We start from the raw sequence: 16,053 nt of genomic DNA, 5'->3' as shown, positions 1-16,053 counted from the left end.
ACACTTACCTCAGTTTTCATGGACAATTCTGAATGTGCTTTATTAAATTTAATAGCTCTCGTTAGCAAAAATTAAAACGAATAAAAGGCAAATTATTTTTATGTGGTATCTAAATAAAATTATAATAGTGACATTGGTAAAGATAAGAAAAATTCTATTTCACCAATGTACATAGGGCCTTTACCAAACATTCCTCAATTTATCTTTGAAGTACATTTGAAGCTTAAAAATTAAAAAAGAAAAGTTTGGTTATTAGCATCAGATCGCCCCATTTACAAAATAGTTTATACAACTCAAATGATTTTGCCTGATACATCAATAACTATCAGAAAAGAATGCCAAGAAAAATGCAAAATTATTATGAGAACTGCTGAAGGTTGGGTGCACATTATATAGTGGAATAATTCCTATTTCCAAATATGTGGGTTTTGAGCCTGGGGCCTGAGTACGGGCTGACCAAAGGGGCTGACTGGTCCAGGGGAGAACAGTGCCATTAATGATTTTTTAAAAAAGTTTTTAGTCTAGAAGAACTTCTTAAAAATTATAGCATGTCTTCATTAAAAAAAAAAAAAAAAAAAAGAGAAAAAGAAAAAAAAGAAAAAGAAAAAAAAAAATCAAACCTTTGGCACCAAGGATTGAATAAAAGTTCAAATGATCTTCTAGTCTAAAAAGTCCTAAGATGATTATTTTTGTCACTTCCCTTTATTAAAGATCCAATGCGGATACAGGCTAGTAGCCTGCCTTTCTACAGTTTGAAAGGGAACACTTTTTAAAAAAAGCAATTTATTTCTTATTTAAAGTTTAAAAGGTAGGGACAAACTCCAATCTCATATAGGCCTGTGGGAGTTCTCAGCAGGGTTCTCATCCTATGCAATCTGATAATAATAGATCACCCATTCCGGTTTATTTTAAGAACTCCCAACAAGTTGGGGTTCACAGCATCAGCGTACTTTTAGATAAAGATATTGTAAAGAGAGGATGCGATTGCACATATACGCACCAATAAAAAATTGGTTGATGGCGATTGAATATAGAATGGCAGGTCAGATGGATATCTTAGCTGTCACCCAACATCTCGGACTGTAGCAACATTCTCGCTATGATATTAAAATAGAAAAACCTTTGCAGAGCGTGAACCTATCATTACACAAGTAAATGACATGGCACTGAGGCCTAATTAGCAGTGTAGCTTGCATCTATAAAACAGAATTAGCACTATGGCTCCTTTTTTATTATTAGTTTGTGTTTCGAGAAAGGTGTGACCTTATCTGTAAGGTTCGGTTCATTTATGCCTATCTACAAAGGATTTAATTATGTTCTTTTAGCTCTCTACACCAAGGAAATTGAAAACGGCCACTTCAAAATTAAAAATGTTAAAGACATCAGTGAGCAGATTATTTACTCCATCTTCTTTCAAAGATACAGAATGGAAACATGTTTAAAAAAATCGAGGCATGAGATTTTCAGAAGAGAAACTTCTAAGCAAGGAGACTATTAATCATCTTCCTTTCCTCTTTCCCATATGTATTCTGCAAGTTTTTCCAGTTTGCCTGGGCAGCATGAGTTAAGGGGAAAGTTCAGTAATACTATAAAATTCCTGACAGTTACACAGAAAACATAGACTTACATCTGAGGAAGGTGATTCGAGAACGATGCCGAATCCGAGGCCGCGGTTCTCCCCGGCGGCGGTGCCCGCGGCGGCCTGCAGGGCCGGCTGCTCGGAGGCCACCACCGACTTCCTCTCGGTCTCCGACACACCGGGCTTCTGTTTCACAGTAAGAGGTTCAGCGGTCTTTGGGGGCACTTTTTTCTTTTTATTTCTCTTGCGGGAGACAGCAGTTCGCTGGGAGCATATAAGGGAAATTGGGGGTTGTTGTCTGTTTTGGGTTCCAACTGTGAACAATAAACAAAAATATGGTACAGGCACTTGTGTCTAACTGAGGAAAATGCGACATCCGTCCACCTATGTGCTCTGCAAGCTGAGACCGCAGTGGGGCTCACTCGAGTGCGAAGTGCACCCGATGCAATAAAGCACGCTGGGCCCGAAGGTTACCCAGTGCAGGCTCTGGAGTGTTTACAGGTCTCGGGGCAGAAAAACGCCCAGGAGAGAACTCTGACCCAGATGCTGGTGAACAAGCAGACGGTGCTGCTGCTGCTTTGACGGAAGAAAAGGAGGATGAGGGACGAGAAGACGACTGAGCCTGATGCTACCAGTCACGTGATGTTTTCACATAACTGACTGAGGTGCTGATGTCCATGCTTTCTGGTACGCCAATCTCAGCAATATTCCAATTGTCATTTATTTGGGTTCAACTGATGAGTTGCTAGCATTAAAACTGACAAAGACTGAACAAGGACGATCATTTGGGCAAGACCGATCACATGAATCTGTCTGGAGCACCTAGTGAGCAAGTACCAGGAGTGTGTGGGCGAAGCCTGCCAGTCACTTGCCAGGTCCAGCAACCTCTTCCTCGCAAACCTATCCTGTCCACACACACACTATCTGCATAGCACCATGCTGCTCGTTCAGACCAGGCTGCCCCTCCACACCTCAGTTTTATGTGGCTGAAAAACAGGAATGATAGAGTTCTGTCCAAGTCAAGCGAAGGGGCAAAATCCTGCAACAGTTTGAGTTCCAAAGATGAACAGCACTGAGCAAGAACTAAGCCCTAATTTTGAAAATATACTTAAGGAAACATAGATGGTAATTATAGTTTTCACAGGTGCACTTTGAGAACTTGTTTGTTAGCCATTTAAAATCTTCATGTATTAATATGGCTGGTTAAATGTGACCACAGGCTATACCTGCCTTTTTACGGAAATATACCTACGTTATATGAAAGCTGAAGATCTTTACATGCACATGAATATGGATCATTCCCTATAGGTTTGCAAATAAAGAATATTTATACGTTGAACTTGATAGTTTCATTTGCAGGCTGGAAAGAAATTTATAACTAAGTGTTAGAAACAAGCTACTCGCACTGCACATAAACTGAAAAGTTTTTAACCTCCCCTGCAGTAATCCATGAAGCTCACTGGTTTCTCACCCCTGGCCACACGTTAGAATCACCGTGCAGCTTGGCAAACGTCAGTGCCTCGGCCTCACTCCAGACAAACTGAATCGAAATGTCCAGGGGCGGTGCCCGGGCATCGAGATCTTTCTAAAGCTCCTCAAGTGATTCTGACGTGCAAACCAGTCTGGGAACTTTTCTCTGTTCTCTCGGGATTTTCACCCAAGGCTAGGTCTGCATCCCCGAAGCCAAGTGGATGGCCGAAGCAATGATCGGGACAGTCCAGGACACACGCCTCTCACGCCAAAGATGATTTTGGTTTCGGAACTACCTGAGTTTTCTTCTCCTGTGGCAAGTTTAGACACAGCTGTAGTTTATTGTGTCCAGATTTTACTCCTTGTCTTCTCCTTAAATAAAGGTGAAATGCCCTAAGTATAATTTAAATCCAAGTCTTACAGGCAATAACCCTTAAGTAAATCTAGCCACATGACACATATTCTTAAGTTTAAGAAAATTATAAAAGAGTAATTTATTGAGTTGATCCTTTCTGCTCTTCTCTGCCTTTGGACTCATGTCCTGCCCTAATCTGCAAAGGTTCAGAAAAGAAAACAAGGCGACAAAGTGGCATTTACTTAATAGATTCTACAATAGCTTCAGTCAAGGATTTAAGTGGTTACAGTTTGTAGCTTGCCATTTCAGTAGTAAGAAGCTTAAGTAACAAAATAAATCATTACGATTTCCTATGCATATTTTCTTTGTTGCTAACAAATTCTTCCTCTGAGAAAAGAATCTGTACACAATGAAGTAACCTTTCTTTCTGAGCTCCTTATTTAGGAGATGTTAACCTTTGCCTGGTTAATAAAAACACAGATTCTTGTGGCGGAACAAGGCGAGTTAAATACTTACTGGCCTGACCAAAATGCTTATTTTTTTTCTTCCGTGAGATCAAATCAAATCCAGCACATAAAATTAGATGCCACTTTTCAGAGAGCCTTTTGCTCACCTTATTTTTGTGTAATCTTGGGTGACTGATATGTCTATGTATAAAACTTTTTATATCAAAACCATATCATTGAATATTTCAATTTTACTAGAGCTCACTAAGTGGCACCAAGTACAGTTTCTCAACGATGACCTCTGTGAAAACCTCTACAACGAAGGGACGGGACTGCCCGTCACATACAACGTGCGCCGTCCTGCTTTAGGCTAAGGTCCAGGAGCAGCTTCCCCTGACAAGACGGAAGGCTTACTGCAACACCTGATTTTCTGTGCCTGTGACAAAAAAAAAAAATTCTGCTCCCCCCCTCCATTGTGACGATTAGAAAACAGAGCTGCTAGACTCCAGAAGATCTAGACATCCAGACCGCTGTGAAGTGTTCTGTGGGTTTGGTAACAGTGCTAACGAGATAACTCATGCTTGTATCATGCTCTATATCATTTAGTTTACGATACTCTGAGGCACTGACATTGTAGCTGGTTTTGATTAGAGCTCACTGTTTTCCCACCTTTGAGCACAGATAATCATTATCGGAAGTCTACCTGCAACCCTGAGAGTTAGATATTAATACTCCAGGGACAGAGGAGAAATCCGAGGCTCAGAGAAGTCACACAGCTATAAAGAGGAGACAACAAACTCTGACCCCAAACTGCAAATTCACTGCTTTTCTGTTCTTCAACTTGTCTAACAGGAGTGAGGGCAAAAAAGGCGTTGTATAAACAGAGAAGATAAAACTTGAGGTGTCTTTGGGGCATCTGTGTCCCGAATGTTAGGGAGAAAAGCCACCGGCAGAGCCTGAGAGCCATATTTTGTCAGCCTGTGCTTGTCACCAGGGGGCCCGTGCTTCCCAGAAGACTCTGCCACATCTACACAAATGTGTGGCTTCCCCATGCCACACCAACCCCCAGAGGGACTCGTGCAGGAGTGGGGGTTGTCAGGATGCAGGCGACCCCCACACTGAGCCCCTTGGGAGGTAAAACGAGGCAGCCTCGTCTTCCTCATCTGAACCTCTTTGTCGGTTCACATCAGGGCCGTGAGCCGCAGAACCTGGCCCACCTTCGCCTGTCACCGCTTTAAAATTTAACAAACTGACACTCGTGAGGTGTCAGTTCACGGGGTGAATGTGTACCTGAGTACAGGAGTCGGTCGTATCGTCGACAATAAAAAAGCCGTTAGATTTGCTAAAGGACAAATGGGTTGGAGAAAAAGCTGAGGAAACGGACACTTGAAAAATTGCAGTAAGACAGCAAGGGGGGGACGAACTAAATAATAAAACCACAATCGACATCCCGACCGAAGGTGTCAGGTATGTACTGAAAACCAGAGCACTCGATCCGAGGCCTGATCTTTGTACCTGCTTGAATTTGCATTAATTTCCGCATGGTCTTGAGTTCTTGGAGGATGGCCTGCAACGTTGACTGGCAGTTACAAGTGCAGCAGTTTGATCCAGCTGAAGAATTCACCACTGGAAGTTCTCCTAAGTGCGAAAGAAAAGAATGACACACTCCACACAACAACAACAACGAAATTACAAAGGCCAGGCGGGGGGCCGGGGGCGGGGGGAGTGGGCATCTTGATAGGATTTTGAAGCCTGTGCAGTTATTAGGAAACTGTGCCTAAGGAAAATGCACCCCGTAATTTTCACAACGTAAATCTCGGGGCCTGACTTTATCTAATTATCCAGGCCTCTATGTCACAAGGTGCATGCTGCTTCAGGGGGCGGTGGAGCCCGTGCGAACGGCTGCACACAGCACACGGTCCCAGCAGGTCTCCCCATTGCCACGCCAGCTCAGCTCAGACAACAATGCCATCGAAATTCACGAGAAACACAAAATTCACGAGAAACACGCCCGCACTGCTTTGCACAAAGAACTAGCTCCAAGAACAGCCTGACCAAAAAACCTGGTAGCAGCATGAGTTACGAGTTTGTAGTAAGAAATGAATGTGTCTAACTGTTAAAGAATAATTTTAGTATTAAGCATATCATTTCAAAAATTGAGAAGTGTCAACACATTAAAACTTTCAGGACACCCTCCGGGTCTGGTGTGTTCGGGGTGGGGAAGACGGGGGAGCAGGGTACGGGAGGGTACAATCGAACTTGACGGACCGGTGGGTGTCGGTGTACTTGGCTTTTCTCCAACTTAACAAAGGCAATTTCCCTACACCTTTTTTCCATTCCTGATTTCTTAAAGTTCCCTTATTTTAGTCTCTTTTTCACTATTTTCGTCCCATATCTTTTCCTTAAAAAGAAAAACGCTATCCTAGTCTGCTTCCCATACAAGTAAACCAACAACCTCCTGCTGTCCTTAGAACAACGGGACGTTGAGAGAACCCCTTTCTCTCAGTGGCGTCCCTCCGGCATGGGTAGGGGGCCCCACTCCCGTAAGGTGCGCTGTATGACACGCTGCCATCACCGAGGGTTTTCACGGGTGGAGGAGGCCAGTTCGCATCTTTCAGTACACATTATATGTAACTTCCATGCTATGCATTATTTGTGGCTACTATAGAAAAACTCACCACAGCCAAGCCATGGGGTACTTAAAGATAGCCTACTGTTTGGAGTGGCACAATTATTCACATTCAAAATTGCAGCAAACATAGATGCTGTAACTTTAAAACTGCAAATTGCTGCAATGAAATACCAAAGTAGAAACTGTTATAGATAACGAATTTCCATTGAAAACATGAAAACAAACACTGAGAGACCTATTGTCAAATGAATAGGAGGGAATTTACATTGGTAGCTTTTAACGGAACATTTTTCAAAGTAAATCACCTTCCCTGTTATGTAATAGAAAAGAGAACTCTGTTGCCCAGAACTTACTGATGTGGGGTTTACTAACTCCACCTCCATCTCAGGGTACCTTATGTCTCCTCTCGGTTCTTCCGTGGCTGTAGACCCAACAGGGAGGGCCTGGTAGAATATCCCGCGTCACTATTCTAAGCACTGCCTTATCTTTTTTAGAGGATAAAACCAACCCTTTTCAGCTTGTTATAAATCATTTTCTAATTTGAAAGAGAACTGGCTTTTTATTTTTACAGAGGAGTCTTGCAAGAGCCCTCTCTCTCTAACCCGGAAGCGTGCCAGCTTGGGAATTCGATATTGGCTTATGTAATATTGAGAGAGAGAGAAGACACTGGAACATCTCTGGGGGTCGCTCACTGTCTCATCAGCAGTGCCTCTGAACTGATTACTGCAAATTGTGTTTAAAAAAAAAAAAAAAAATCAAAACAGTTCTCTTTATCTTGAAGGATAATGAATGGGAAAAAAATCTTTTATTTTTCAAGGAAACTGAAAAGGCATTCTTATTATTTTTTTCTTGTTCTCTTTGTGAGAACTCTAGATCTGCACATCTATACATAATTTATAGAACAAGTGACATCCAATGTCACTGGATGGAAATTAACTTGATCGGAAAAAATCATCAATTTTTATCTTGACCTTTGGAAAAAAAAATCGTTTGTTTTGCCATTTGATTTTTTTTTTTTCTGAACAACGAGAAACTTAAATTAAGAAAATTTAAAAGGAATAAATGTGAACCCTAATGAAGCAAGTTATAAAATGAGGACCATCTAGGTAGGGAGCTGGAGTGCGAGGTTGAAGAGAAGGTACCAGGCTGCTAGGTTGTGGGTCTTCCCTTTAACCACAGACTCCTCCGATAATGAAGAAAAGCAAAGGCGTAAGTAAGTGAGCGAGAGGACATGTTAATCCCACCATATGACCAGCAAGCTTCTTTCAGTGACAAAGGGGAGCCCTTTCTGCCCTAACCTCAGTTTATGTGACAATAGTATCTGCACATCCGCAAATGATAGCTTTAATTTCTTACAGGGCTTAAGTCTCTACGAAATCACCGCATCTGCCATCGAATCCTCAGTCTTTCCTACATCTCGATTCTGTTTTTTATAGTCTGCAACCTCTTGCTCTGTGTCTTCTCTGTCTTTTAAAATAACTCAGCGAAGGCAGGTGATTAAGGGAGGGTTTACTGTACCGTAGGTCCTCAAATAATGTCATTTTCTTATAATAATGTTGATGAGAAAAAAAAATATCGGTTCCCAGCGGGGGCCACTGTCTGTGTGGGGTTGGTCCATTCTCCCCACATCCGCGTGGCTTCTCTCTGGTGCTCGGATTCCTCCTGCGTCCCAAAGGTGAACACGGGAGGTTCACCCACGTGCCTACCTGTCCCAGCATCAGTGAGTGTGGGGTGTGTGGTGGCCTTGTGATGGAAGGGCGTCCTGTCCGGGGGAGGGAGGGGGTCCCTAGAAGTATGTGGGGTCTTTATTTAGAAGTTTGGTGATGCTTTGGAGACCAGAAATAGGCTGCAGGAACTTAACTCTCTTGCTTCTATCAGTTAGCCGCGGGTAAAACTGGCTTTGTTACATGTCCTTTTCTTAAAGTCGCCGTTTCCAAGAGCCTACCTAGCGACAATGACCTTACGTGAGGGCTGACTGTACCGCGCACAGTCAGACACAAAGCCCGCTGGGACACCCCCCCACCCCACCGCAAGAGCATTCAGAGTGTCTCATGGCAGACTTACCGTTGGAGCTCCCAGCGGTGTGGGGCTGGCTCTGGAAGGTTCTGGAGCGAGGGCCAGTCTGCCCTGGGAACTGCCCGCTCTGGGGTGGGAACTCGCTCCAGGCGCCCCGGGAGGAAGCAGGGAGGCTCTGCGGGGCCTCAGCAGAGGAGTTCAAACGCTGAGGCCAGATGGAGTCCAAATCCTGGGGCTCTTCTTTTAGCTTCTCTCCTTCCTTGCCCACACGCTGATATATCCTCCCAGTGCTGTCATTCAATAATCTTCTCATTCCCGTAATTTGCTTTTTAATTTCCATGCTTTCACCTCCTAATGGGAACAGGGCCAAAGATATTGCTGTAAGTTAGCAAATGATAAAAAAAAACAAAACATAATCTACTACCAAAACCAAACCCAACCCCGACTCCCACCCGGCCCTTCTTAGGAAATGGCAAAGATTACGTATTCCGGCTGTTGGCACAGCACCATTAGCAGAGGGTTCGCTCCAGCGCGCTAGGCGGTGGGGACATCGCCCTCCGGGGTGACAGTGTAGGAGCAGGGATCACAGAGCTGAGGGAGAAGGGCCTTGTGTTTCTCAGGCCAACTCACAGGGAAGACACCCCTGGAACTGTGACTCGACCCAGTGATGTCCGCGGTGGTGGTGGTGGCTGGGGGGAGTCCCTGGCTGCAGAGGCACCGGAAGGGGAAGTGCAGCCCTTCACTGCCGCCCTGCCCCCCAGCCCCGTCCTCTAGGCCACCCCCCCTGGACCTGCCAGGACCAACAACCACTGCCCCCTCCACTCGAAAGAACTACGTGCAAAAGGGAACGAGTTGTTTCAAACCCCACTTCACCTGTGCATTAACTTTTTTTTTTTAAATTGTGGTAAAAAGCACAACATAAAATTCACCACCTTTACCATTTTTAAGTGCACGGTTAAGGATATTCACAGTGTGTAACAGGTCTCCAGAACTTTTACGTTAACTTCTTTTTATAAGATTCTTTTTCCCTTGGGGGATTTTTTTTTAAAGGTGTCTCCGTGATGCACTGGGGGTATTTAATTAGTATTACTTAAAGATGACTCTAAAATTATACAGATATAAAATATTTTCTATAAATAAGAACATTAGAAGATGCCGATGTTAATTAGGAGCTATTTCAAACATACTAACTTCTTAAATTATACATCAGCCAGTTCTTTACAAAGCTTAAGAAAAGTGTTTTTTTCCCCCCTCAAGTCTAGTGTTAAAAGTCTTATTATGCCAGGGTATGTGTAAACATGCATGCAGTCACTCTACCAAACACTCAAAATTTAAACTATGAGATAAAAAAAAAGGCCCACAGAAAGTATCTATTAGGAAAAACAGCTCCTTCAAATACACACAGCACTTTTAATATAATGATGTTTTATTGCACTCGCAATCATGCGAGCCAGATTTCTCTGCAGAATCTGTAATTGCATAATGAATCTAGGTATTTTGTGTTGTTTAGTTAGCTATTCAGCTAATTAATTTATGAACACATTACTGACTATAAAGGAACTTTTATGTACTATTTTGAAATAAGTATCTTAAAATTTTTAAATGGTAATAAAATTTGCTAATTCTGCCTTTAATAGCTAACACAGGTGAATACAGAAATGACACAGATTACAATATTGTTAGGTGTTGGTATATGCTTGAGAGGAGAAATATTTTAATTTTTAATAAAACCATTTCTACATCAAACTCCTGTGAAAATTACAATGTAGAAATAATAAATCACAGTTGCAGATTTTATGAGAATGACCAAGCACGATTTAAATAATGCGGAGCCAGCGGAATTTACAACCTCCTCGAGATGTCTATGGAACAGGGCGTGTCTGGAGTTGCTCCCACAGGAATTCCGAAAGATAAATCTGTAGGCAGAAGTGGCAATAATTTCAAGCACCCGAACTACTTTCCTGGCTAGTTGACAGCACAATTTGGGCAAGACAAAGCGTCTTTCCTGCAGGGATTCTGTCCTCAGCCTTCTGGATCAGGGAAGTCCTGCGCGCATCAAAGGCTGATGCTGGCTGGCCCGGCTGGCAGCTGCCACTCCCCCTCCGCCTGGCTCCCTGGCGAGAGCGGCCACAGGCTGCCGGGCCTGGACTCAGTGCCAGCTTGCTTCTCCACCGGGACCCTGTGCATCACGGCAGTGGGATGCTCCCTATTCTAAGGTTCCACCTCACTCTGGTAATTGAATTCTATGATAAGGTGCTGTCTTGAGGGAGGAAATTGTCGTGAGGATTCTGGAACTTTCTAGGAGCAAATCTGCTCTGTCACGACCTTAGTTTCAGAGTTCTAGAATGTATAACCGCTGAAAACTATGAGACTGAAAATCCAGCTCAAGTTTGCATACTTTGTATTTTCATGTGGAGGACCAGAATCCTAAGCTGTAGGCTGAATCCAAGAAAGAAGGGAAAAGTATAAAGGGAGATTCTAGTTGTCGGCTGTCCTGAGACGTTTGACACATTTCTTTCAAAGTCAAAACAGAAAACGAACAAACAACAATGGCAAATGAGGACCTGGGGGGACCTGTGAGGAAGAAACCATGCTGTGGAGGGCGGTGGCAGGGGCTCAGGCGGACCTGACGCCTCCGCTCACCAGGGAGCTCACCGTCTACCTGGCTGTGAGGACATGTCAAAGGACAGAAAACAGAAAACTGCAGAAATCAGTGAGAGGAGAGTGGTGGCCTGGGGGGAGGCTGCAGAAGGGCTGACTGGGGCGGCTTCTTGGAGGCGGCGGGCTGGGCGTCCCTAGAGGACAACTGGACATGTAGGAAGGAATGGTCCCTGGGGTAACCGAACTGACTGTCCTTCCTTTAGCCGTAAAAGCAGGGTGGGTGCTGCCCCGAAAATACCTCCTGGGACAAGAGGTCCTGAGCCGGGTTACACACACACGTGTACACGCACACACATGCACACACTTGCACACACATGTGCACGCACACACACACGTATGCGCACGCACTCACACAACGACGGCTCCCACAGAGCAACGGGGAGTGTTTCCTTGCACCTTTGGGACAGGCGGAGCAGAGGGTCAGAAGTGAGACCTGGGGACTAAAAGTAGCAACGTGACTGAAAAGCTGAGTCAACCCACAGAAGCTGGGATGGGGTGGCGCTGGCCGTGGATGAGCCGGCAGTAGCTTGTCCCCAGCTGCCGTGGGACGTGGACAGGCCAGTGGGTGTTCCCGAGACCAGGACTCTCTTTTTAACTGCGCTAACTTGCTACTTGACATGAAACAAGTCACCTACGTGGCTCAGACTCCAGCTTCCCAAGGTGTAAAACGAAGGTCAGAACCAGATCTGTGCTCTGTGCTCTGCGCTCAGGCGCGCACAGCCCAGGCGGGAGGGAGGCGGGGCTTTCGTGGTTACAAGGTGCTAACAGGTGTCTGAAAGTCGCCTATGTCCGTCCTCCTCAGAAAAAGTGGGTGCATTCCATCCTCACCGTGACGCCCATGTTCGTTTTTTAACAGAAGGAGCCCAAATTCTTTGATTTAAAAAAAAAAAAATGGTGTGAAGTACATGAGAGACTGAGATTCAAAGCATCAGCCGCCCTCTGTCTTTCCAGTTCTAATAGGTCCTTGTCTTCTCCATGCGTAAACGCCAGGAAGAGGGGGCTCATAGGGGTGACGGGCTGTCTAAAGGAGCGTGATTCTGTAAGGAAACCGTGCATTTTCCTGATTTCTTTCCAAACCTCTCTATCTTTTCACTCAACTTGAAGAGGCCGTATCTTTTTAGACAAAACAAACCAAATCTTACCGCGCTATGCGGCTCCCTTATAGGTAAAAGAACAGGAATCCTTTTGAGAGCTTGGTAACTATGCTCCTTGGACATGGTCTAAAAAAGATGCAGCCTGGATTCTGTCCTTTGCTGAATTTCAAGGCTCCACGAGATCGCGTTCCTTTACAAAAAGAATGTGTATAATACATACGGGGTCTTGCGACAGAGCCGTCATCACACAGGATCTCCCCTTGCTTGGCCAAGAGAGAAGGAAATGCTACACGGAGCATGATTATCATGGTCTGGGGTGACAGGAAGAGATGGCAACATACACAAATATAGCGAGAGGTCTATGTAAACATCGTATGTCCATCTACATGTATGACCTCTTATGGAGGCTCGCGAAGACGGTCACCACGTCTCTGCCCCACAGATGAACTTGTGTTGACGTGTAGTAGGTATTCCATACTCCTTTTTAAGCAAGTGAAAGAAATGGCTTATTAGAACCGGAATGAATCCAGTAGAATTAAACGTCGTACTAAGAAATATAAGATACATTGAAATATAAGAAATATATCGATAGAATGGATTGAAAAAATGCGAGAAATAAATCGCTCAGCAAACATTTATCGAGATATATAAAGATCTGGTATGAATTAAAAGGTACCCCCCTATCTCTCAACATCTCTCACCCAGATCCCTTCAAATTAATTCTGAAAAATGGTCCTGATTTTTCCTAGCCTTTTGTCCCCCACCTTTTCTCCCCGGGTTCCCTAGAACTCAGAGAGCAGACGTCCGTACTATGTGCAGACGACTCTGCTTCCTTGGTTGAGCCGAGGGACCTCCCCTGAGGAGCCTGCCTTTCCCAGGCCGCTATTCACCTCCCACTCCCTTGAGGCTGGGGAGGGTGGCTCCCCCAAACGTGACTCTTCCGGCCCCAGAAGGAAGCTCACTGCTATGGGAGTCCACGCCACAGGGCTGCATCACTGTCTGCCCTTCTCCCTGAACAGCAGCCTGAGCGCCGGGCGTTTAAGATGCCGAAGGGGAAGTGGCGGGTGATGAAGTTCACACATGGAGCGAGGTCATCCCATTAAGGACCTCACCTGCCAGGCTGAGGAAGAGTAATTTTACACTGGAGATATTGGGTTATCACTGTGGGTAATTTTAAATTCATTATCTCTTTTAATAGGAGGATAGTAAATAATCGGATCCATCCTTGGGAAGCACGATTCTGGCAAAGCTATGGTGAACGTGGTGTGGGAGAGAAAACCTGAATGATTGTCATTGTTGACGGCTACGTGGACGCCACGGCAGTCTGTGTCACCTGCTGGGGGGGAAGCCGGAGAGAGAAACACTTCGGTTTCATCACACAGACTTGGCGAATAACTGGATGTACGGATGGGGGAAGGTGTGGTGAAGGGGAAGACTCTGTTAGAGACAACTCCGAGGTTTCTAGCTCGGGTGACTGGCAGATATACTGATGCCAGTCAGAGAATCGGGAAAAAGAGGTTGCCGGGGAATGAGGGTATAATGGCCTAGTGCTGACAAAGAAAATTTACATAATGAGCAGGCGATTGGAAATACAGTTGCTGGGGACATAAAGCTGACGACAGGTCAGTACTCCAGAACTATTCTGTTACTTGTAGTAGCTACTACTGTTACCTGTAGTAGCTGGCCCTCTGGACTGAGTAAGCCACGGGGTTCACTAAGAATTCAGGGGGTGGAAGGATGCCTCATATGGAGACACCAGGTTTCCTACTAACCCAACATGCAGAAAGCTCAAGGCCCCGTCTCAGTACTGAAAGGGCTGTGACCTCGTTTGTTTCCAGGCTGGTAAGTCTGGTGAGTCAACCTACTCCTCCTGGCTCCATATCTGAGGCAGGTGGCAGTCACCAGGGTCGGACCCGATCCCAACATCAAATCCCCCAGCTAGGGGACCACACTTGGTAACTTGCCTCAACACTGGGCTGACAGAAACTCAAAGAACTAAGGGGCAATTCCTCCACTATATTCAGTATTGGTCCCCTGATTCCAACCAGTATTGGTCAACTTTTATTATATAGTATCATGTCTGGTTTTGTACTACTTTAAAGAGGCTGTTGAGAGTCTTAAAAAGATAATGAAAAAAATCAACAACAACAGAACAAAGATTAAAGGAACAAGAAAGGTTAAAAGAGTTGGGTTGTTTCGCTGAGAAATAAATGGCTATTGAGTGACTTAATTATTTTCAAGTATATTATGGGTTATTATGGGAAGGACATTGTTCTTTATCAACAAGGAAAAAATGGACTGACACTGTAGCTTCCAGGCTGGGCAGCATTGGTCTTAAAGAGCCGACTCTTCCAGTTAAATGCTAGGAAATGTGCAGGAGCATCTGAGCAGATGTGTAGAAGTGGTGCCCATAAGGATGCTTTTTCTGTTCGGGATGCTGAAAAAGTTCCGGAAGTGGATAGCAGTGGTGGTTGACAACCCTGTGATTGTACTTTTTAAAAATGCTATAAAACTCCCTGTATTTTTCGGGTCATGACATGTTAAAATTAAACAGGAAAGGTTGAGTTATCAGTGAGAAATATTAAGATGACCAGGATTTGGACTAACTGGCCCAAATATCTCCGCCCAAATACTGGTAGCAGCTGGCACGGAGCCATGCTGCAGAAAAGACTACACTACAGCCTGTCACGTTACGGCAGAGAGGGTGGGAGCAGGGAAGCAGGGTTGGGGTCCTTCGTGCCTATGCTGTGGCTCTCACCACAAACCTCAACCAATGAGTCTAAAAGCAAAAGAATTTGAAGTAGACTGTGTGCAAGAGAGGACCTGAGGTCGGCATCCTGATTCCAAACCCACACTGATGTGCAGATGCTACTGTGGTCCCACCTGGCCGCTCTCACGGACGACGGCATGTTTATTTATAAGGGACAAGCGAGACTGGCGTTCTAACTCAGCGCAAATGTTCTGCAGAGCACTGGCTTACAGAACAGCATGACAGTTTCCAAGTGAGCCCGTTTTTTGAGACGCAACCCGAAGTGGAACCCCAATAAATGAAGAGCAGCGCAGTTCTGTTGAAGAGAGTGTGCTGTAAGACCACATACCAGAAACAGTCCTTGGAGTGCTTCGAGAATTCCAAGGGCGCCACACAGCATAGTCCAGATGCCACTGAGAAGGCAAGAGGCAAAGAAGTGGCTATGGAATCATTCGATTGGTTGAATCAAAGACTGTGATAAGGAGAATCTAACCTGCGAATTCATTGCCATGTTTGAGAACCCTGCGAAACTAAAAGTTATAGGTGGTAAAGAATTCAGCAGCCCAATGCATTCATGGCATTTTCCTCTAAAGGACGACCAAGTTGCTTTATGATCTATTTAGATAACATCAGGTCTATTCATCCATTCAGTAAATATTTAGTGTACTACTACTAAGCATGAGATCCTGGGTGATGAAAAAGGAAAAGAAAGATAAGATCCCGTCTCTCCCCTTCAGGCGTTTGCAGTCCAGCAGGGAAGACAAACGCATGCCCAAGCAGTTCCCAGAATGCGACGCCTCTCCTGGAACACGCTGGCATGCTCACCCAGTGCGGGCCGCCCACCGCCTCGAACAAGCTGAGGACAGGTACTGAGAAAGGATGCCAAGGATCTTAGCTGGGAAACAGTTCTTCTAAGCCAACAGGGCTGAAAGAGCTTGCGACTGGCATGAAGAGCCGGAACGCAGGGGAAGGCCGGGACGTGAACCGAGGACCCGCGGCTGAAACGGGCCGTCATGCTGCTTCTCAAATGTGCCCCTCAAAGAACGGCTAC

General features: G+C 45.0%; 1 protein-coding gene across 8 annotated transcripts in view; it reads right to left on the bottom strand.

The window, feature by feature from the left end:
• BEND7 (BEN domain containing 7) overlaps positions 1 to 16,053 on the bottom strand; it is a 75,254-nt gene that overhangs the window by 42,173 nt on the left and 17,028 nt on the right. For all 8 annotated transcript variants that reach the window (XR_004953147.1, XM_016134411.2, XM_016134412.2 and 5 more), the window contains 3 exons: positions 8,547 to 8,849; positions 5,366 to 5,488; positions 1,628 to 1,893 (listed from right to left, as the gene is read on the bottom strand). Coding sequence is in view for 7 of the 8 variants with exons in the window: in XM_016134411.2 (XP_015989897.1) it covers positions 1,628 to 1,893; positions 5,366 to 5,488; positions 8,547 to 8,849 (692 nt within the window). In the remaining variant the exon portion in view is untranslated. The remainder of the gene's footprint in view (positions 1 to 1,627; positions 1,894 to 5,365; positions 5,489 to 8,546; positions 8,850 to 16,053) is intronic.

Source organism: Rousettus aegyptiacus, unplaced genomic scaffold (genome assembly GCF_014176215.1).
Source record: "Rousettus aegyptiacus isolate mRouAeg1 unplaced genomic scaffold, mRouAeg1.p scaffold_m13_p_10, whole genome shotgun sequence".
Classification (NCBI taxonomy): Eukaryota; Metazoa; Chordata; class Mammalia; order Chiroptera; family Pteropodidae; genus Rousettus; species Rousettus aegyptiacus.
Note: the sequence above shows the minus strand (reverse complement) of the source record. Positions and strands in the feature narration are given on the sequence as shown.